Genomic DNA, 22,383 nt, shown 5'->3' with positions numbered 1-22,383 from the left:
ACCATCAATTTAAACTTGAAGGTAATTTGCGAAATTTTGAAAAATGCACTAAAGTGTATTTTTCAAAGTTCCGTGTTACACACATACTTGGGGCATGAGTGTGCTCACCATGTGGTAACATGGAGATTTCAGGGGTGCAACAGGGTGTCCTTTTGGCACCCTTACACCCTAGGGGTACTCGCAAATTGGGCATGCAATTCACATTCATTCCTATGGACCTCTTGGCCCATAGGAATGAATGGGAAGCAATTTCTTAATTGCGACTCGCAATTTGCAAGTCGCAATAAAGGAATGTGTAGGAATCACAATTTTTTTTGCAATTCCTACATGCATAGGGATTTGCGATTCCTAAATAACGATTTCTTAAAAATCGCTATTTAGGAATCGCAAATCCTGACTTTGATGAATGTGGCCCAAAGATATTCACAGACTAATTGGTAACAGAAGGGACAGAGACGCCCGGCGGTGGATTTTAGTCTTGGTCTTCGACAGTGTTTTTCATAGAAAACCAACATGTATTGCAGCTAAATACTGTAAGAATCATTTTCCAAAACCGTCAGTATCTTTAGATGAAAACAGAGATATAAATGTGTTCCTTTATAAGTTTATTTTAATGTCAATTCATCTCTATCTATCCTAGTTTTGTTTATCTCAAACCTGATACGGTTTCTCAGAATTGTCTGAGTTATAAGCACTAGAGGGCGGTGCAGCCTTAGTATTTAGAAAGTAAACTTCGTGCACTCTAATTAAGGGCCCAAATTTGCAAGCGAGCAACCAGTATTGAGTAGCTGGCGGTAACAGAACAAGTTTTTGGGTTGGTGGTGGGATGAAGCAGGGGCGAGGTTACGGGGGGAGAGTGGTGCACTAAGGTGGGTAAACATTATGCGGCATTACGGTGCATCACGTGTACGGAAGGAAAGTGCACTTGAGGTATATAATGACTTCCTGCCACAGAATTGTTCTCCAAGAGGGGTATAGTTTAAACTACAGTGAAATACCACAAGGTGACATGTAGACTCAGCTCTGATCAAAGCTCACGGTCTGTGCATTTGGGAGCAGATTTACAAGCCTCTTGCGGCATCTTTACGACACCGTTGCGTCACTTCTGTGACACAGCGTCGTCGTAAACAATGCGCCACGATGCGGCATAGTTACAACGTGACGCATCTAGAGAGATATGTCACGTTGTAAAGCCCTGCACTACATTATACCTGCATCAGGTATAATGTATGCAGGGTGGGCGTTCCGTCACAAGAAAACCTTGTAAAAGTGACGCAGTGAAATCTTCAAGATTTCACTGAGTCACTTTTACCACCCCACTGCGTCAAATCTTTGCGCCTGCTTGAAGCAGGCATAAGGAGTGACGCAGCATGTTAAGAATAGCCATTCCTAACCATTGCGGGAGTTGCGTTGTGCTTGCGACACGACTCCAGCAATGCACTGCCCTTACGCCGACACGCATCTGTCTAGCCTTGCGCATCCATGGCTATTTTTCCGTAATGCAAAATAACTGCCGCATCCCTGCTAATATGCAGGGATGCGCCAGTTATTGTAAATCTGCCCGTTGGTGTTTAAATGGCCTCGTGGAACATCTGACCCGTAAGAGACTACGCCAGAGCAGCGTACAGCGTTTCTCCGGGATCAAATAATTTGATGAAGTGGGGACACTGATATACATAACTGGGGCTCCTTGTTCCACACAGTATGTGACACTGAGGCTAAAGTACACGTGCCCCCCGATAACCTCAAGTCATTCTCCCAAAGATTAACCAACGCCACCTCAGGGCCGCTAACATTCTACGCAAAAGGTGAAACATTTGTCAATCGCTTGAATGATGGCTGGAAAGGGTTAATCTGCTACTTATCATGTGCAAACCTAACTTTCAATATTCAAACTCTGCAAAACACAGGGCAAACCAGATATCCACATTAGCAGTACTTCTTTGAAAATAGCCTTCTATTTCATCTTCAATTGTTAACCTGACATAAATTTTAATGCATCATCCTCAACTACTGTACACGGATTAAGGATAATATGACTATGAATTTAAATGTTACCGCCAGGCACTCTCAAAACATACAACTGGACACACTGGCCTAGAGTAAGCAGCTAGGCCTCTCTTAAACTTTGAGGAGAAGTAGAGCCTGCCCGACCCCCTGTCCATCTTCAGGGATAATGCCTTTGTTTGTGTTTTCTTTTTATGATATTACTCTCACATACAGTTGAAAACAACCCCTTCTATTCCCAGTCTCCTCCCTTATCCCAGACGCACAATGGTCAAAGCTAGAGACTGACTTGCGCCCTTTTACGACTCCAGAAGACACCAAATGCTGCCAAGTAATGCGGCAGCCTGCATTCTTCGGCACGTGGCTCAGTTTTTCCAATCTTCACCGTCTCCTGCAGCCAATCATATGCTTTCCAGGAAGGCAGAGCGAATTGTTCAGCCACGCCCTCAGTGGCATAACGATAATTCAGGAGCTCTCTGGCCGGAGTGCTGTGCTGAGGGGGCTCCCTGGAGCTTGGGGGCCCCCCCGCATTGTGGGGGCCTGTGTTACGCCTCTGCGCCCACTCTATGCCAGTCCCGAGTTCAAGCTTTGACAACAACCTATGGCAGTGCACTGAGCCGAGACTGAGGTAATACTCCATGCAGTACAGTGACCGAGGCTGTGATAATACAGTGAAGAGCCCAGACTGTGATATGAGGGATAAAACACCCCTGTCGTACATTATAAAAATATTACAAGACATTGAGGAGGTTCATAACCATATAGCTGAATGAGGCCGAAGGCAGAGTTACTTCATAAGGGAATAGAACTCCCAAGGTGACTTACAATATCCTTGTCATGTAAGGCAGGGGGTACTTCATCCCATATAATACATGGCCACACCATCACGCCCACTAAAGTATTCAAATCCATAGTCGCTGTAGTGCTGAGCACGCGCATCACTCGGTATTGCCATGTCGGGTGTTGGATGAAGAAGATGCACCCTGCGATTCAGGGTTGGATTGGGATAAAAAATCGGCCCGAGCACACCCAAAAAAAAAAGTGGCCCACATTTGCATATTGCCTTTCCTCAAAAGACTTCTTCAACGAAGTTTTATGAAAAGAAAGGGGGTGGGGGGCATGTTTTATTAACTTCACTTAGATTTTAAAAAAACGCATAGATTAGTTAACACTGCTGAGCCACACATGAATACAAGTGAGGCCACTTCTGTTCAGGCCCCCGCTCAATCAGCATACATTATTGGGCCGGCCCAGCGAGAGAAAGGGAGTGACACCTCCGCCCATCTGCCTCTAGAAAGGCCATTCAGGCCCCCACTGGGCCGCTGGCGGCATCCTAACACCACAGACAGCCCCCAGGCTGCCCAAAAACGCAGCCCACAGCTAGAACTCGGGTACCAGCCCTTCAGCCATTTCCTGAGTGCCCGAGTTACCAATCCGACCCTGCTGCTGTTTGGGGTCAAGTTGGTTTGAACTACATGATGCAGTAATGTTTATACATTGGACTGGTGCTCGGCACGCGGGACCAGTAGAGTCAACCACACACCGAGGAGCTACGGGTGCTCTTCCATGTAGCCACAGCGTGGATCCTTCCCCTCTATTGCTGACGAGCTGAGGTTATCAATCTCCCCGGGTGACACTTTTTGTATTCCCAGCAAGATATGGAGCAGTGCAGAGCCACACCGAAGACTTCTTTGGTGACAGTGCATGCAGTGGATGGATGGCACTCGCCACTTCGCTGCCTCTTCGTGGTGGCAGTCCATATCCCATGCCTAAGGACACATATCTCATACCGAAAGCACCAGTCTGCATCCCAGCCACAGTAGAAGGCACCAGCCTACATATTCTAGGGGTTCTGAGCCTCACCCTTGCCACAAGGCCTGGCTAAACCCTGCATCCCACACTCCATGAAGGCCCTCCCTGGACGAGACCGAGCCACACTACAAGCAAGCCCGGGGCGCGGACGGGCTGCAAAGTAGACCAAGGAAGTGGGGCTATAGTTGGACAGGCCAGCTCAGACATTACACTCAGAGTGCAGCATTCGCCAGGGGTGAGACAAATGACTGAGCAGCATAGCGCCAAGACACGGTAGCTGGTGGGTGGCACCACGTCTTGAATTCTCAGCTGACTAAGCCTACACCCCAAAGTACAGTGAACTAGGGGACGCTGGGATGGCCACCATACCTGGTATTGAGCTGTTTCTGAACTCTGGACCAGTATAAATGCAAGCACCCAAGTGGAAACTATGGGTGGAGCTGTTAGAAATGTACTTTGCAGCCACGGCAGTCGTAGACAACTTGAAATGTTCTCTGTTGTTACACCTGGCAGGGCAGGATGTCTACGAGCTGTCATGCAACCTTCTTGGGGCATGCCCCTCACTCATTTACACTGTCATTGTTGCAGCCTCTAATGGCCACCTTGGAGCAATGGCTAATCCGGACTATGAAGGTTTCCTACTAGGACAAGCCCACCAGGGCCTGGAGGAGTGGGCCAATGATGCCTGTGCTCGACTGACATTGCTGGCCAACACATGCACTCCTGAATGGAGGAAATCATGTTGCAGTTCATCCAAGGGTGTGCCTCCACAAAGCTCAGAGAGCATGTCCTGCAAGAACCTGGCAAGCCGCTACAGGACATTCTGACCTTAGGGCACTCCAAGGAACCGTTGAAAGCCAGAGCACCCCACAAGACCTTGCACAACCCCATAAATACTTAGCTGATAAACCATATCCCAAAGAGGAGCAATCACAGAAAGCTGGCAGGGGTCAGAGGAAACACCTCACATGATGTAACTCACTAAGGGCCTCATGTAGGTAGCTAAATACCGGTCGGTAACGGCCGAAATTCGGTAAAAAACCCGTTACCGACCGGTATTTAGATAGTTGAGATGTAGGAGGCCAAAAACCCATATTCGGTAAATATGAATCGGTAAATACCGATTCAAATTTACCGACTTCTAAAATACCGCTTCAAATTTACCGAATACATATTTTCCGATTCGGTAAATATGAAGTGGTAAATATGAAGTGGAAATACGGAAAAATGATATGTAGGTAAATTCGGTAATTAAGAAATCCTTGCAAATCGGTAAATAAGAGTCGGTAATTAACACTGATAGAAAGCAGGTGGTAATTTTCAACAGTGCATATAAGCAATCCCAAAATGCAACAGCATGGACAACATGGCCACTCTGTATGTCATTGCAAGGCGGCTACGTCTACAGGCTGCAGGACTGAGGATATGGAGACGGGAGGAACGCATCTACAGACAGCGCATCACACTCTTCCAACTGACTGACGCAGAGATACATGAAAGGTACAGGCTACACCCCCAAACCATCATGGACCTGATAAGGGACCTGCACCCACTCCTGGACCAGCCAACAAGAAGGGCGCATGCCATACCACCACATGTGCAGGTTCTCTGCAGCCTACACCTACTTGCATCTGGCAGTTACCAGGGGGTGATAGCTGCGGTGGGCGGTGTATCCCAGAGTTGCCTGTCCCGTTTCTTCAGGAAGTTCCTGGATGCCATGATGCAGAGAATGCACCACTACATCAGCTTCCCAAACACACAGGCTGAACTGCAGAAAACTAAAACTGACTTTTATCACATGGCACAGTTCCCCCATGTCATTGGCTGTATAGATGGCACACACATCCCAATCTGCCCACCAGCTGCCACTGAGCACATCTACAGAAACAGAAAGTCCACCCACTCCATCAATGTGCAGGTAATCTGCGATGCAGGGAACATCATCACTGATATCGTTGCCAAATTCCCTGGGAGCACCCATGACTCCTACATCTTCCAGAACAGTGGGATCTACACACGACTGCTTGCAGGAGAATTTGGAGAAGGATACCTGCTAGGTAAGTAACAGTGACGCTCCATAGTACTCAGTGCAAATCATAGTGTATTGAGGCATGTGACTGATGTCTCCCTTTTACTCACCTAGGGGACAGTGCATATGCCGTGCGGTCATTCATCCTCACTCCCTACCTACACCCATCAACCCAGAGTGAGAGACGATATAATGTGGCACACAAATCTACACGCAATGTGGTGGAGCGCACGTTTGGACTACTGAAGAGCAGGTTTCGCTGCCTCCATAAGAGTGGAGGTGCACGCCAGTACACACCCATCCTCTGCTGCAAGATTATTGCCACTTGTGCAATGCTGCACAACCTTGCCACAAAGAGAGGCACAGAGGTCGAAATTACATATATTGAGGACAATGATGATGAGTCTGCACAGGCAGAGGCCAACGCAGCAGGAGTGCCAACAGCAACAGATGGAAGAGTGAGACGGGCAGAGATCACATGCAACTATTTCTGAATGAGTAAGGGGACACAGCCTGTAGTTGGATGCCATAACGTAGTTTAATCAGGCAGCACTACGCCACAACACAAAGGAAATCGTATTCCAACAACAATGAAAAATAAAATTTTGTTAGTTAAGGGTTACTTCACCCAATTGTGTCATTGTTTTGCCTGACGCATTAATGTTTGCGCCCACGCGCACCAGTGCGGGATGGAATTGAGGGGGCGTCCTCACTGGCTGGGGTACCAGTGGCACCACGTTGACGCCTGTTGCTCCGACGAGTGTCTGGGACAGGGGGGGTTATGCTGCTCCTGCTGGTCGTGTCTTCTGTGTCGCCAGCATCCAAAGCGCCAGCTGTTGCAGACTGGCTGGTGAGCAGCACTTCTAGTGCACTTGTGACCCTAACCATCCCCCTGGACACATCTGTGCTGCACTGTGCAAGGCCCTCCTGCATCGCCACAGAGCGCCTGCAGATCAGCGATGTGGCAGTCGCCAGCCGGTTCACTGCCCTCGAGGTCAGATCCTTCCTCTGATGTCCCCTGCACCGTGTTGCCCTGTCCTCATCGTACTTTGAGCACAGCAGCATGATGGATTGGGACATGTCTCGCATGCCCGCTGCCATATCAGCCATGCCCCCTGCCATGGTGCTGATGCCCTTTTCAATGTTTCCAAAGGTATTGTTGAGGCCACGCATTTGTCGCTGTACGGACACCATTGCCCTTGCCTGGATGCGTTGTATTTTCACCACGGTGCCCTCAAGACCTGAGAACACTCCATGGCCCTGCCCAAGGGGAGGGGGACTCTGCGGCCGAGCCCTGCGGCGCCGTCTGCCAACTGTGTGTTCTCCCTCAGACTCGGAAGGCACACTGGCATGGGTTACATCCTGGGGTACAGTGGACGTTTCCGGGCCCCTCGAGTCTTCGGATGATGAGTCGGTCACATCCAACCTGGCTGCAGGACGCCTCCTCAACCTGTGCAATGCAGGAGGTGAAGATGGTGGTGACACCTGCAGGACTGGGGATGCTGGCAGGAGCGGCGATGCTGGCTGGGGTGGTGTAACTGCCTGTGGTGCCGTTCCCTGGGCGGAACTGGTGGTGGCCTTCTCTGTGCTGGGTGTGTGGTGTGCCCTCTCTCCCTCGTCATGGCCAGTTCTGTGCGCAGTAGTGCCTGTGAACAGAAAAGCGACAGCAGCTAAGTGTACCTGAAGCATTTTCTTGATGACATGACAATACATTTTCTATACAGTATCTCACTGTCCTCGTATCATGTTTGGGCTTTCAGGGACTACATCTCCCATGATGCATTGCAGGCATGCACTAATACCTGTACTGGAGTGGGATTCTCATAGCACATTATGGGAGTTGGGATAGGGGTAGGGGGGGGCACATTGCTGTGCAAGCGTCTTACCTTGTTTGGAGGTGCCTCTGGCGGAGCTGTCAGCGTCCCCAATCCCCACGATGCTTTCTGGCTCAATCGTTGTCTCCACTAGCTCCTCCAGTTCTGTCAGGGCTGGTGCTCTGTTGCGTCCACCTCCTGTCTGGCTGGCCTCTTTATTTAATTCTGCCACCTTCCTCTTTGTGATGATGCGGATGTCATACCACCGCTTCTTCAGGACATCGATGTCCCGGGGGGTCACTCCCATGGCATTCACCTGTGCCTGGATTCCAAGCCAGATCTTTCGTTTTTCTGACTCAGGCACTTGCTGTGACAGTTTTCCAAAAAGTTTCTGGTGCTGCTTCACGACCTCCTCCACCAGAACTTGCAGCTCCTTTGGGCTGAATTTGAGCTTTCGCTTCCTCTCCCCTCCTTCCCTCTCTGTGTCCTGGCTGGCCATTCTTGCAGTCTCCAGGGCTGAATCAGGCAGTTGCTCTCTTCCTCTCCTCAGCACTCCCAGCCTCTCCAGAGTCTGCTGATTGTGTGCACCTGCCTGGGTGTGGCCACTCCCTGGTTGGGTGGGGTTTAAGTAGCACAGGATTGGCTGATTGAAGTCATGTGTTTATGAACTACCGATTCGGTATTTACCGAATCGGTATTTACCGAATCGGAAAATACCACTTCGGTATTTTCCGAATCGGTACATACCGCTTCGGTATTTACCGATTCGGTAAATTCCGATTCATGTTTACCGAATTTTACCGATTCGGTAATGTTTACCGATTGTTGACCTACATATAACTTACCGATTCTTAAATACCGATTCGGTAAAATTCGGTATTTAAGAATCGGTAAAAAAAATGTACCTACATATGGCCCTTAATCTCAACATCAATGCCTCCGGCATCAATAAACTTCAAGTCACAGAACGCGGCTGCTCGCCTCATCCTTAATATCCCAAGAGGCTCTCAGTCAGAGACGGGATTCGATCCCTCCAGTGGCTTGCAATCAGAAAGGGGATTCGTTTCAAGGCCCACTGCATGGTGTTCCTAGCCCTGCCTCAAAAAGGCCCGGACAACTTAATTCACTCTTCCGATGGTACGCTCCTAGCAGGCTTGTCACATCCTACCTATGCAAAAAGGTGATCAGTCCTAGATTTCTGAAGGCAGATGGCGAGGCCACACTCTGGAACACCCTGCCAGTCCATATTTCTGAAATCAACTCATTTGTGGTCTTTAAAAAACTTCTAAAAAACATGTATTTTCTTCTCTTGGACCTCTTACTTAGCTTCTGTGCATTTCTACACCGCTCTGGACTGTCCTCCCTCAGCATTTTGACACCTCTGGGTATAGTGTGTTATACAAATGCTTTTTTCATATCACTGGGGAGGACCATTCTCCAACCTGGGTGATTGCCCAGCGAGTGGCAAATGATGCTCTGCATGTGGGAACAGGAATCATTTTGCTAAAGTGTGCCAATCATCCCAACGCCGGGAAGGTGACTCCTAGAAAACAGCGAATGCCGTCACACCTCTTACGAGTAACCCGGGAGACAGTGACATGAAGGATGATGGCGAAGATAGGACATGACACACTGCGTGTGCCTTCCATCAGTGCCCTGCCAAATCACATTCCCCTCCCCAAATTGTCAATTACTGGTCGGTGAGAGACCAGAGACAGCTATGATTGACACAGGCATTTATCATTGTGATGGCCAAACAAACTTACAACACCTTAAATAGCCAACCGACGTTGAAACGCAAGAAAGTCAAGGTGTTTATTTTTTAAACATGTCTTTATTGAGATGACATATAGTATAGAGACAGCAGTATGGCACAGCCTACATTCATACAGATAATGTCAACACAGGAAGTACATCCCTCCTGGGAGAGGATGCCACATCTCCACTGGCCTTGGGCTCCAACACCCTCTCTACTCACATTACTGCTCTCATGGGCTGAACCGCCTGCCATACCTTATTCAATACAATTCCACCAACCAGTCAGTAACATCTCTTGTAACCTAATCTAATTCTAACAGTCACCAGAACAAAACGTACAGCCTCAATAAAACTAAACAGCAGTCTGGGAAGATGGTCAAGTTCTAGCATATGGGCACCCAAACCCGTTGCCGTCAATGCTGATTTTTCTGCGACTTAACAGAACAAAACACAATGATTCCTTTGGAGAGAGCTTTGTACCTGGGCTCTGTTGGCAAGGCAAAGTACAAAGAGACAGATGCAGTTTCTGTTACATTTGTGCAGATGTATTTTACTCACAGATGAAAAACTAGTAAATACGATAATAACAACAAGTAGGTGCAAAATACAGTGCAGTGTAAGTGAATGACAAAAGTGATCTCTAGTGCACAAGCGACATCCAAGAAAATGAGCAAAAAAAACTAATTTGCAAAACACTCTCTTATGTTTTGATCTCATTTCCGTACTGAATGATAGTCAACAATGTCAAACGGCAACGTTTCGACCCTCATGTCAACTTCATCGGGGCTTCATATTGACTCATTTTTCATCAGTGAGTAAAACACATGGGCACAAATGTAATGGAACATGCATCTATCTCTTTGTACATTGTCTTGCCTGGAGAGCCTACGCACAATGGGCATAATTTATGAGGCCCTACTGGCACTTTTGCGCTGCCAGAACGTCACTTTTTGATGTTTTGTTGACTCAATGTGCCACTGGCATATTTATAAGGCCAAGTAAAGCCACGTACTGTGACTTTTCATGGCCTTATAAATATGTGCCCCTTTCACTGCCGAAAACTGCATGAATGTTGCAAGGGGGGTGTTCCCAGCAACATCCATTGCTTTTTGACTCTGCCCCAGATTTACAAGAAATCGTAAGTCTGAGGCAGCGCCAAAAACTACGAGGATAAATATCTTCATTTCTCCTCGTTTTTCCTCTTCCTATGTGTGCTGCATTCTGCAGCACACATAGAAAGAGGAAAAAGCCTCTTGAGGTTGTTTTTGTGCTGGAAGGTTTCCCTACTTGCACAAAAATAATAATTCCCGCAAAGCAGGCACCCTTGCACCATGGGGCAAAAGTGCCTGCGTTGACGCACGGCAGCCCATTGTGCGCCGGCGCAGTGGAAAAAGACAGGAATGCGCCTAAACTAATAGATACGGCACATTCCTGCCCTTTTCCTTTGCCGTAGGGCAGCGCAACAGCAAGGCCTGCTGCACTGCCCTACGGCAAAAAAAAACCATAAATGAGGCCCTATGTTCTCTCCGAGGGAATCCCCTTTTTTGTTCTGTTAAGTTTAACACCCAGATTCCCAGGAAAACAGGGTCACCCCATATTTGTTCTCCGTGTTTTCTACGACAACAATGCCACCCAAGCAAAAGTATACACCACACAAGAATGCATAAGCGTGCTGCTCGGCTGTCACATGAATAAGAAACTGTGGCTGATCCAGTTTGCATGCCACGTACATGCCACAGAGTTAAATTGATTTCTTAACGAGTTCCGAGATTGGGTGCTTTAAGGGAAGGATGGCATGTCTGCACATCGACCCCACCATCCAACCCGCAGCCTTGAGACATTGTTGAGTGTCAGTTGACCTGCATCTCATGGTTGACGAGGATCTGAGGAAGCTGGAGGACATGGACATAACTGAAGCAGTGGAAAGGCACACCTGGTGGGTGTCGCTGATCGCTGTGACCCGAAAACTCAAACAGCTTAGTGAGACTGTGCATTTACATGTGCCTCCCAAATTTGCTATCAAATTGGAGAGGTACAGCACTCCAACAGTAGACGGCGTTGTGAGTGAGCTGAGAGGAGCTTGTTGTTTTTCCAAAATAGACCTGCGGTGAGGCAACCATCAGATTTTACTGGACCCGGAGTTTAGTTACATTACCACCTTCTTTATGCATCTTGGTCTCTGCCAATATGAGATTCAATTTTTTTAATTCAAACGCTGCGAAGGTATTCCAAAATACCACCAGGGGTGTTTTATGAGGGTAGAACTGCATTCTCAGTGTGAGAAATGACATTCTGGGATTTGCTCCATTCATAGAAGGACATTATACTGTACTCCGAAAGCTGCCGAAAAAAATGCCAAAACAGTGACCTCATCCTGCAAATGTATAGCTTTCTTTAAGTGTCACTTTTCATTATAAGGGATGACCCCGGACCCCGCCAAGGTGAGAGATTTAAAAGCTGAGTGATGGAAGTGAGAAGCTTCCTGGGGATGATAAATTACTGTGGACAGTTCATAAAGAACTTGACTTTGCTCACTGCCCTACTCTGTGAGCTCATGAAGACCTGAACACCGTGGTCATGTGAGAAAAATCATATGGCACCAAAGAGCCACTGTCTGCTGAGACCGCTTTGGTGTTTTTCCTTCTGGCCTATGAAACTGAGCTGTCAGTCAATGTCAGCCTCACTGAGGTGAGGGCAGTACTGACCCAAAAGTAGAGGTGAACAGGGAAATTTCTGTGACCTGCTGTCAACACAACTAGCACAACTCACAAATCTCCCTGGATATTAGGAGGTAACTATAATTGCGTCCTGGATCTCTCCTTAGACCGGTTGCAGCCCCCGTCCGATCGCTCTGCTGCCCACACGCAAGTAGAGCGTTTCAGCTCATGGACAAAATAATGGCTCTTGACGTACGTGTGGAGAAGCCGTAACCCAATGTCTAGAATATATTCCTTCCACCCGGTACCCCAACCCCATAACCGGTTTCTGTGTTCACCGACTATAATTCCCATAGTTCAGCAGACGGACTATCTCGGGAGAGTCATCTCTGATCTTTCGATGCACATCTTCCAACCCTCAAATGGCGACCCCCCCCCCTCTCCATGATCCCCACCTGGAAATTACCACGGGAATGCCTGGAGGACTCCGTGTTTCAACATGAACAGGCAAACAGCATCAAAAAGTTCTTCGCGAAAAATGCCCACACGTCGTCCACCAGGGCATTAGAATGGGACGCCTTAAAGTGGTTACTCAAATGGCATGTTTCAGGCAGATCACAGCAGTCCGCAGGAAGCTCGACCAAAGCCTGCAGGAAACCAAAAATACACTAGCGGCCATGACTAAGGCAGCAGACTCAGGGTCGGCATCCCACTCCAAGTCGCAGAACCCAAGACGGCATATGGGGAAGCACTTGCAGACCTGCGGAGATACAACTTCAAGTTATACGGGGTGAGGCAGCATAGAGAGGGTGATAAATACGGGGCACTTCTAGCTTGGCTCGCCCATCAGAAACAGGATACGCAGCCTATTACCGAAATAATAAGCCCCACAGGGGATGTAGCACACTCCCAGACAGATATCTTACGACTCTTTCAGAACCATTATGCAATGGTCTACAAATGCCCCAAACAAGTCTGCCAAAGACAAGCAGACTACATCCTGGCACCACTCACCATACCTCACATTCCAATAGAGGATAGATCACTCCTTGAAGCAGAAATAACACCCCTGGATGTGAAACAAGCCATACAGGCCCTGGCTCGGAACAAAGCCCTAGGGCTGGACGGCCTGTCCTTGGAGTATCATGGAACTTTCGCCACATTGTTAGCGCCGAAACTAGCAGACATGTACAACACAGCAAAGGAGGAAGGGGAACTTCCTGGCTCCCCTCGGGAATCTCTAATAGATTCATTCCTGAAGCCTGAAAGGGACCCGATGCAACTGGCCTCATATCGGCCAATAACGATGTTATTCGCTGATTGCAAGATCCTGGGTAAAATCCTAGCGGATTGCCTAGCCGAGACACTCCCACCATTAATACACCCAGATCAAAATGGGTTTGTGTTAGGAAGGAGCACTTTACAAAACATTTGCAGACTGTTCCAGGTCCAGGAGTGGGTGGCCTGTCTGATCCTAGACCTGGAAAAGGCATTTGATACCCTGACCTGGCCATACCTTTTCAGGACGCTCGAACGGATGGGGCAAACCTACTATATATGAAGCTCACATCCAGGGTGAGGCTGGAAAAATATATCTCATCGCCCCTTCAAATAGAGGGGGGCACCCACCAAGGATGTCCCCCCTGTTTGCCATGGCGATGGAGCCTCTGGCGATCGAGCTGTGTTGGGGGTAAGAGAGCTGGGGCATGCTGATAGCAGGCACCACACATAGGGGCCGATACCGATCTTGTTCGGAAAGCAAACCATATGACCCGTGTCAGGGGAGTGCGACCGAACAAGTATGTTACATTTGAATGCATCCGGATACGATTCGGTCAGACTCCCATTGACTTCAATGGGAGCCTGTGGGCCGAACACATACACAGGATCCCATTGACAAAAGGGATGATTGGGGATAATCGTGCACCCTGTGGCGGACACCTTTTGTGCCTGACACACTGTGCATGGTCTGAAAAGGGGGACCCATGGGTACCCCCACAGGCACGATTCGGAGGGCCCCGGGTGAAGGGGGCCTGCTACAGTCCCCCAAAGATTGATTCCGGCAGCCTTTTCGATCAGGGCAAAACAAACCTCTCTGCTGGCTACTGCTCCCGGGAGTTCACCCAGTATCGACGTACCCCATGCAGGTGGCAGTGGCACGGGCCTGTACTCAGCGACTCCATCGAATGTCAGGCGTAATCCCCCTGTACACCCCCCTACTCCCCATAGCCGGTCTACCCCGTAATGGCGGGCATTACTCAGCCTAGACATTACAAGTCTGGATGAACCGCTCTGCCCTTGAGGTGGGATCCCTGTTTGCAGAGGGCCAACTTCTCCCATTCAGCCAGCTGGCGGAAGAGATTGCTCTCCCACAGGGGCAATTCCTACTACACAGACAGATAGTTCTCAGTTGCTGACATCTCTGGAACTTTTCAGAGGGGGAGCATGCAACACACCCCATGCTCCATGCAATATTCCTCATGGGCACAGGCCGGCCCTTAATCACCTTGCTTTATAAAGCTATCCGCGACCTTACCACCACTACACTCACCCCACTGCGACAGAAGTGGGAAGAGGAGCTGGGGCGCCCACTGCATGACAAGGAATGGGAACAAGCATTAGAATACCCAAAGAAAGTGTCTAGAAACTCCTGGTTTAAGAACATACAATTTTCCATACTGCACCGGGCTTACCTAACACCAGCACAGCTCCAACGGTACTACTCCGGAACACGCTTCTTGTGTCCGAGGTGCCAGTCCCCGGATGCAACTTTCAACACATGTTTTGGCAATGCCCCACGATACAGCCCTATTGGCGCAAGATTCACGACACACTATGGCAAATAACAGGTCTCCTCAACATGAACACATGGGAGGCCAGTGGGATTGGAGTATTCCATAGGCGGAAGACTCAAAACGTACAAACATGATTTGCCTCCTTGGCCCTCTTACTGGCGAAGAGAGTGCTCGCAATGCACTGGTGGTATTCAGAGGGGCCTCAATAACGGCATGGATGGGGGTGGTGGGAAAGTGAGGCTCAGCGGAGGAAGACACAATAAGGCAGGAAGAGGTGCGGGGCATGCAAAAGCCACACATATCCACAGAGTGGCCCACACTAAAACACCAATTCCAACACCACGCAACAGACACCCAACAACTACCATCATCGTCCCCGGCAGCGGAAGTCCCGGGACGCGTTGCGCTGTCTGATTCTCCTTAGATATCCAGGACGGCTTAGGCACACCCAGACATCGCCAGGACCTATGCACGCAGTGCGCCATCAGGAAGATAGGGACTCATACAAGGCACCCAGACCCACAAGCGTCATGACTCGGGTCACCTCCTAAAGCACTCATATTAATACAACCCCTCAGCGGTCCACTGGGGATGGTCCATGCCCCGCCTTAACCCCCTCCCCCGTCCCTGCTTCCAACCCCCAGTTAGTTGTTTGCACCGTTAGTTTTAGAGACCAGGTTTCACCCAGGAAGACTGGTCACTATAGGAGCCATGCTCAAACACAACTCGACAAGGCACAACATTAGTAGAGCAATCAACTGACATATCCACTAATCAAACGCAGCACCATAGACTCTATGGACACAAAGCAATATGGTATATATATGCAATCAATGTGCCAATGATACGACAATACTTATGTAAAATGTAATGAAAATGAAATCAAATTGTTTAAAAAATATATAAAAGCAAAATAATCATGCACTAGCAATAACTGCAATCAGCATTAAATCAGGTAGGATAGCAAATCAGCATTCAGCCTTCAGCATAAAGCTGATCGCATTTAGCTTCAGTGCAGATAGGGCGTATGGGTAAGAGCACAGAGGGAAAAGGCGTTAACCTACTTTAGGAGGCACACACTAATATAAACAGTTGAAAGAAATGTTGCAGTTAGTTTTGCATCTTGTCCTCCTCTCGTCCAATCAGTTTTCCATGTTCTTCTTGAGAACATACTCTTCCCATACATTCCCACATCTCCACACAAAGAGCACACAAATAATTATCTTGACGTATGAAACATATTTAAACTATGTCTACATATGAGGCCTTTCAATTCTTAGACCACTAGTCCCATGGGAATGAGCACATTTTTAACCTTCTAATGAAACAAATTTAAGTTAGGCTAATCAATAGGCTATGTGAAATAGAAACATCAACTGCAATGAATATTATCGTATCTTTTCATTATAAAACAGAAAAGAAATATGTTATGAGATCAATATTTTCTATTCATGCATTGTATTTAGTGTGTGAAATAATAAAAAGTCATTCTATTCAATGATAAAGTCTTTCTACCAAAACATAAAATATCGTTATTGTTACTCATGTGCTTTCTGTGGTACGATGTGAAGTTTCACTAAAGACATGTTGAGTAAGGTCAACTTTTAAGCATTTTGTTCATGCCACAGCACAATTAACTTTCCTGCTTGTAAAATGAAGCTTGCTTTCGATGTTTTGAGGCCTAGTACTAATAGATATTCTTACATACTGCGTTTTTGCACATTTTGATGCTGTGACAGATCAATATAAATTGCATGTTAACATTGCACGTCTCTTTAACTATTTTATTGTGCATTTTAATAAAAACTTTACCTCAAACTCTTCAACTTCTTCACAGAAAAACACATAAGCATCACTAATTCATTCTAAATGTGTACTCCAATACCTACGTCCAATACACAACAATAATCATAATTCACGACCTATAACCCTATTTACCTCTAATACAGCAGCCTCCTTCGAAATCACACCTTGTCAGTCTTCAAATTCCTGAAATTGGGGGGCGTGGCCAGGCGCCGTACGAAATGGCCGCCTGATTCCGGAGCTCCGCCGGGACCGTTGGTGTCCTCCAATATCCGTCGCTGATCCGAGCTGTGGGGCCGCCCAGTGAATGCCCCCCAGCTCCCCCAGGCCCAGTGACCCAGCGGAGCGCTTTTGCGGACGCCGGAGACCCGTGGACGGCTCGGCACGGCAGCCGCGACTGGCGGCGGTGGCTGCGTGCCTCGCTCCCGGAGCTGCGGTGCCGCTCCTTGTGCTGCCTGAGGCCCAGGCTTCGGCCTGACGCGTGGGGCACACGGAGGGGCGCCACCGAGGGAGGGCGCCGTTCATCTGCGGAGCCGAGGGGCAGCTGGCCTCCAACTGCCTGCCAGCGTCCTGTGCATGCCCCTGCAGCCTCGGGGGGCCGGCGGACTGCCGCGAGTGAAGCGGGACATAGAGGAGTGGTGTGCATGGGCCCTACTGTACGGCGCTGAGACGGGCGGCGCCAAGGGCGCGAAGGTAGGCCCGGCCATCTCCCAGACTGCTGTCGCAGGAGCGAGGGAAGGAGACCAGCTGGGGCTGCTGCTGCGGGGTGACCGGTGTGGCCCGCCCGCTTGGGCCCTCGTTCGCGGCCGTTGGGGCGGCCTGGACTGTTGAGAACCGGCGGCGGGAGGCGGCTGAGGTCGCGGACCCCATAGTGGGCGCGCGGGGCTCGCTCGGGGACCCCCCGCCCTGAGCTTATACCAGGAAAGTGCCGGTGGTGCCAAGGTTGCCCCCGGACCACACGTGGGCGACCGGAGCTGGCGCGGCCCCCTGCGGGCGCTTCTGCGCGAAGGAGGACGGAGGGACGTTTGTCCCCGGAGGTAACGGCGGCACCATGCGACCTAAAGGGGGAGCCGCGACCCAGTCCAACAAGCTGGATAACTATACGGTAGCTAGACCAGCGGCACAGCCTGGAGGGACGGCGAAGGAGGCAGCGGGCCAGGCGGAACCCTCCCTGACCGCCATAATGGCCGCAATTCAAACCCTGGGCACCAACCTGGAGACGAAAATGGATAAGATCACGATAGAGGTGAACTTGCTCCGGGCCGACTTGGGGACCACCACCGACCGCTCGAAAACCAATGCAGCTGACATCGCAGCCCTGCAGGAATCCGAGAAGCGACTCGCGGGGAGGGTCAACGAACTCGTGCACCAGCACAGGCTGATGGCCCAACGGCTCGACGACAAGGAAGACCGGGCCCGGAGAAGCAACATTCGTGTGGTAGGTGTGGCGGAAGGACTTGAGGGGGATTGTATGGAGCTCTTTATTGAGGATTTGATCCTCCACCACCTTAAACCCAAGAGACTATCTAAGCTCTTCACTGTCGAGCGGGCGCATAGGGCCCCGATCCCGAAACCTAAACCGGGGGCCCTCCCGCGAACAATCATTGCTAAAATATTGAACTACCGAGACCGCGATGCAATTCTCCAGGCTGCTAGACAACATGTTGATTTACAGTACGAGGGACACGGTTCGCTTCTTCCCGGACTTCACGCTCCAGGTTCAGCAGGAGAGGCGCTCCTTTCAGGGGGTGAAGGCAGCACTACGAGACCGCGGGATTCGGTACATGATGTTCTTTCCCGCCAAATTGAAGATCATAGCTGGCGGTAAATCCCTTTTCTTCACTTCACCTGCGGCGGTGCAGGAGTGGCTAGACACGGATGGAACTTTGGGGGCCCCCCGGCGAGATGGTGCACAATGGCGAGGCGCAGGGCACTCCTCCCCGGGGTCAGCGACGGGGCGAGGGGACGGAGGAGAGCAGAGCCAGCGGTCAAGATCGAATAGTCCCCGCTGGGACACACCCAGAGACGACGCAGCGAGATGAGCCACGAACGCTCGACTGAGAAGCCATCGGACAGTAAAGTATTAAAGTTGTTGTCTGTGAGACTGGCTTGCTCCATGAGGTGCTGAGACTGCATGCCCGCGGTTGCTGAGCCGGGCTCCCTATGTAGCAGATGTACTTAGGGCCTGGGGGCTGAGTGAACTGGGCACCACGGGCGGGCGGCCAGGAGGGGGCTGGCCCACGAACTTCCCACGTAGAGTTCCTCGGTGGGCTCTCACCAGGGTAGGGTTGGGCGACAGGCGCTCTGCTAATTGGGGCGGTGGGTAGTTTGGAGCCCACGGAGCAGGGGGCAGGGAGGGGGGGGTTTGTTTTGCAAGGGGGGGTAGGGATGTTGAGGACAGTTGTTGTTGGGGGGAGAGGGGGGAGTGTAAGGGTTGTCAGGTCCCGGACCGCGGGTGTTGAGTGCGCTTGTGGGGTGGGGATCAGGGAGGGGCGGGGAGTTGTGGTTCATTTATGGTCACACGAACTACGTTGTCACTCAGTCAGCCGGAACACTGGGGTGGTGGGACGAAGCACCCTGCGGAGCAAGGGCTATGGATAGCCGATGGGAGAAGAGCCTAAAAGTCCTCAGCTGGAATGTTAACGGGTTAGGAGACAGGCTTAAGCGTACTATAGTCCTACAATTTCTCAAGCGGCACCAGCCGGACGTAGTGCTACTGCAAGAAACTCATTTGATGGGTAATGTCTGCCAGGCCCTCAATAGGTATGGCTACACGTTGGCGGCGCACTCTGGCTTTACCTCTGGTTCAAGGGGAGTGGGGATTCTCCTGCGTCGCTCACTGCCCTTCCATATAGACCATATCAAAACTGACCCGCAGGGCCGCTTCACGGCGGTTTCTGGACGGTGGGAGGGCCGTACACTTAACCTACTCTCTATATACATCCCGCCTGGCCTCCAGGCCCGGGCCTTCGCGGATCTGGGCACGTTGCTCCTTTCCCTTCCCGGAGGTCAGTTGATGCTGGGGGGGGGACTTTAACGCCGTGGTGTCCGGAACCCGAGATAGGCAGCCCCCCCGCGACCTCCCCCGAGGGCAGGGATGGTTGGCGGAATTTCTTGAGAACTTCGGACTTACTGACGTCTGGCGCCGGCTCCACCCTACGGACACCCAATTTACCTTCTTCTCAGGGGCGCATCACTCATTCTCCCGATTAGACTATATCCTTACCCTTCTGCACCACGATATGACAGTCCGGGAGACAGAGCTCTCACAGTACTTCGAAGAGAATGTGGGCTCTGTAGACTCCCCGGTCACCTTATGGGAGGCATTTAAACCCGTGATTAGAGGGGAGGCGCTCTCGGTCATATCGGCCAGACGACGGGAGCGGCGCCTGCAGGTTACTACGATCGAGGCGGAATTGGAGGTTCTGGAGGGGGAGGCGACGGAGGGTGGGGACAGGAAAGTTAGGCACAAACTGCAGTTGAAGGCGGCGGAATATAGGGCGCTGGTTACCCAAGAGGCTCAGACCGTGGCTCAGCACAAGCTAGGCAGGATATATGACCAGGGCGATAAAGCCGGGAAATTGATAGCCTGGCTGGAGAAAAAGCAACAGGCCAATAAGGTGGTGCCTGAAATACGCACCGAGTCAGGGAATGTAGTGACGGAACCCCGGGGAATAGTGGAACAATTTGCGAGACACTTCCAGCAGGTCTATAGGAGTGAGTCGGACCGGCCGGAGGAGGACTCCAGGGTCCTCTTAACTGACATTCGCTTGCCCTCCCTTTCGGAAGAAGATCGGGAGGCTATGGATAGCCCGATCACTGAGGCCGAACTGCAGCGTGCAATAGGGGAACTTCGCCCTGGTAAGGCTCTCGGACCCAATGGCCTCCCGATAGAGCTCTACAAACTCCGGCCTGACGTCACTAGTAAATACTTGAAACTCATGTTCGAACAGAGCAAGGAGATGGGGGTGCTGCCCCGTGATCAGCGCATCGCGACTATAGTGGCACTCCCGAAAGAGGGAAAACCCAAAGACTCCTGTGCATCATACAGGCCAATTTCGCTCCTCAACGTGGAGCCCAAAATACTGGCAAAGGCGCTGGCCAACAGGCTCAAGGCGGTGCTTCCTTCGTTGGTCCATCCGGACCAATCAGGTTTCATGCCCCACCGTAACACGGCCCTCAACATTAGACGGTTACATGGCGTTCTGGGGCAGCGCCACAGACTGCAGGAAGACGCAGTGGTGGTCTCCCTAGACGCCACTATGGCCTTCAACACCTTAGAGTGGCCATACATGTTCGCAGTCCTGCATAAACTAGGATTTGGACCTCAATTCATAGCTTGGGTGCGTTTACTATACACCGAACCCCTCGCACAGGTACTGGTTAACAACAAGCTGTCCGAGGTGTTCACGCTTGCAAGAGGGACTAGGCAGGGCTGCCCCCTCTCTCCTCTTCTCTTCGCCCTCTCCCTAGAGCCGCTCGCGGCCTGGATAAGGCAGGACGTCGACCTAAAAGGTATAGCATGGACGGAAGGGTGGGAGGATAGAATATCCCTCTACGCCGACGACATTCTCCTGTACCTTTGCAGGCCGCGCAGGTCGCTCATTGTGGCACTCGACATATTTGCCAGTTTCGGACGTAACTCTGGCTTCCGGATCAATTGGGCCAAATCACATCTTTACGTCTTGCGGGGTGACCCCCCGAGGCTTCCTGACACGTGCCCGATCAAGGTGGCGGAGGACGGGTTCCGGTACTTGGGAATATTCATCACAACTGACAAGACCCTGTTGTACGAGCACAACCTCAAGCCACCGTTGGTTCGGCTACAGAGGGAGGCCAAGGCCTGGCAGCGCCTGTCCTTGTTGGGCCGGGCAGCCTTATTCAAGATGCTGGGGTTGCCGCGGTTCCTCTATGCGCTGCAAAACTATCCCGACGTAGTCCCCAACGCCTACTTTGTGGCGATAGAGGCTGCGCTGCGCGACCTCCTCTGGGCCGGGTCGCACCAAATCTCATTGACTAAACTCACATTGGGGTGGTACGACGGCGGTATAGCCCTCCCTGACATTCGTAAATACTACTGGGCGGCCCATCTCACAGCGATCAATCACGGGACATACGGCGACGGGAACGACCCAGCCTTCGGTATGGATAGATGGCTGCTTCCCGGAGGGAACTATGAGAGAGCACTCTACTCTAAACGAGGTACACATAATCTCACTGGCCCTACACTTCACTCGGTCCAGATCTGGCACATTGCTCAGAGGAAGCTCGGATGGGCGGGAGTCCTAACACTAGCCACGCCACTCTGGGCATCTGAAAAATTGGGCAATCTGGGACGCACCAAGGGCTTCCGGAACTGGGACTTGATCGGCATTTCCCAAATCAGAGACATCTGGGGCCCCACGGGGATCCGCACGTTCGCCCAACTGCAAGACACATATGAGCTGGCACACACTGAATACTTTAGATACCTACAGGTGCGGCACTCCCTACAGGCCAATATTCCACCGGAAACCAAACCACCGCAAACCTCCCCGCTTGAAGATAGGTTACTGGATGGGCATCTCCCAGAACACACTATATCCCTAACGTACAAAAAACTAATTAACAACCCCCCCGATCTGCTTCTGCCCCTTAGAGAAAAGTGGGTCGCTGATGGGCTGGAGATAGACGACGAGGAATGGCTCTATGCTTTAGCTTCCCCCAGA

At 50.7% G+C, this 22,383-nt stretch overlaps 1 protein-coding gene across 1 annotated transcript in view; it reads right to left on the bottom strand.

The window, feature by feature from the left end:
* Positions 1-6,505: 6,505 nt before the first annotated feature.
* The window catches only part of LOC146789039 (uncharacterized), a 157,424-nt gene continuing 141,546 nt past the window's right edge, over positions 6,506-22,383 (bottom strand). The window contains exon 5 of the mRNA XM_085631019.1: positions 6,506-7,494. Within this exon, the coding sequence (XP_085487145.1) occupies positions 6,506-7,494 (989 nt within the window). The remainder of the gene's footprint in view (positions 7,495-22,383) is intronic.

This window comes from Triturus cristatus, chromosome 10 (genome assembly GCF_964204655.1).
Source record: "Triturus cristatus chromosome 10, aTriCri1.1, whole genome shotgun sequence".
NCBI classification, from domain to species: domain Eukaryota; kingdom Metazoa; phylum Chordata; class Amphibia; order Caudata; family Salamandridae; genus Triturus; species Triturus cristatus.
Note: the sequence above shows the minus strand (reverse complement) of the source record. Positions and strands in the feature narration are given on the sequence as shown.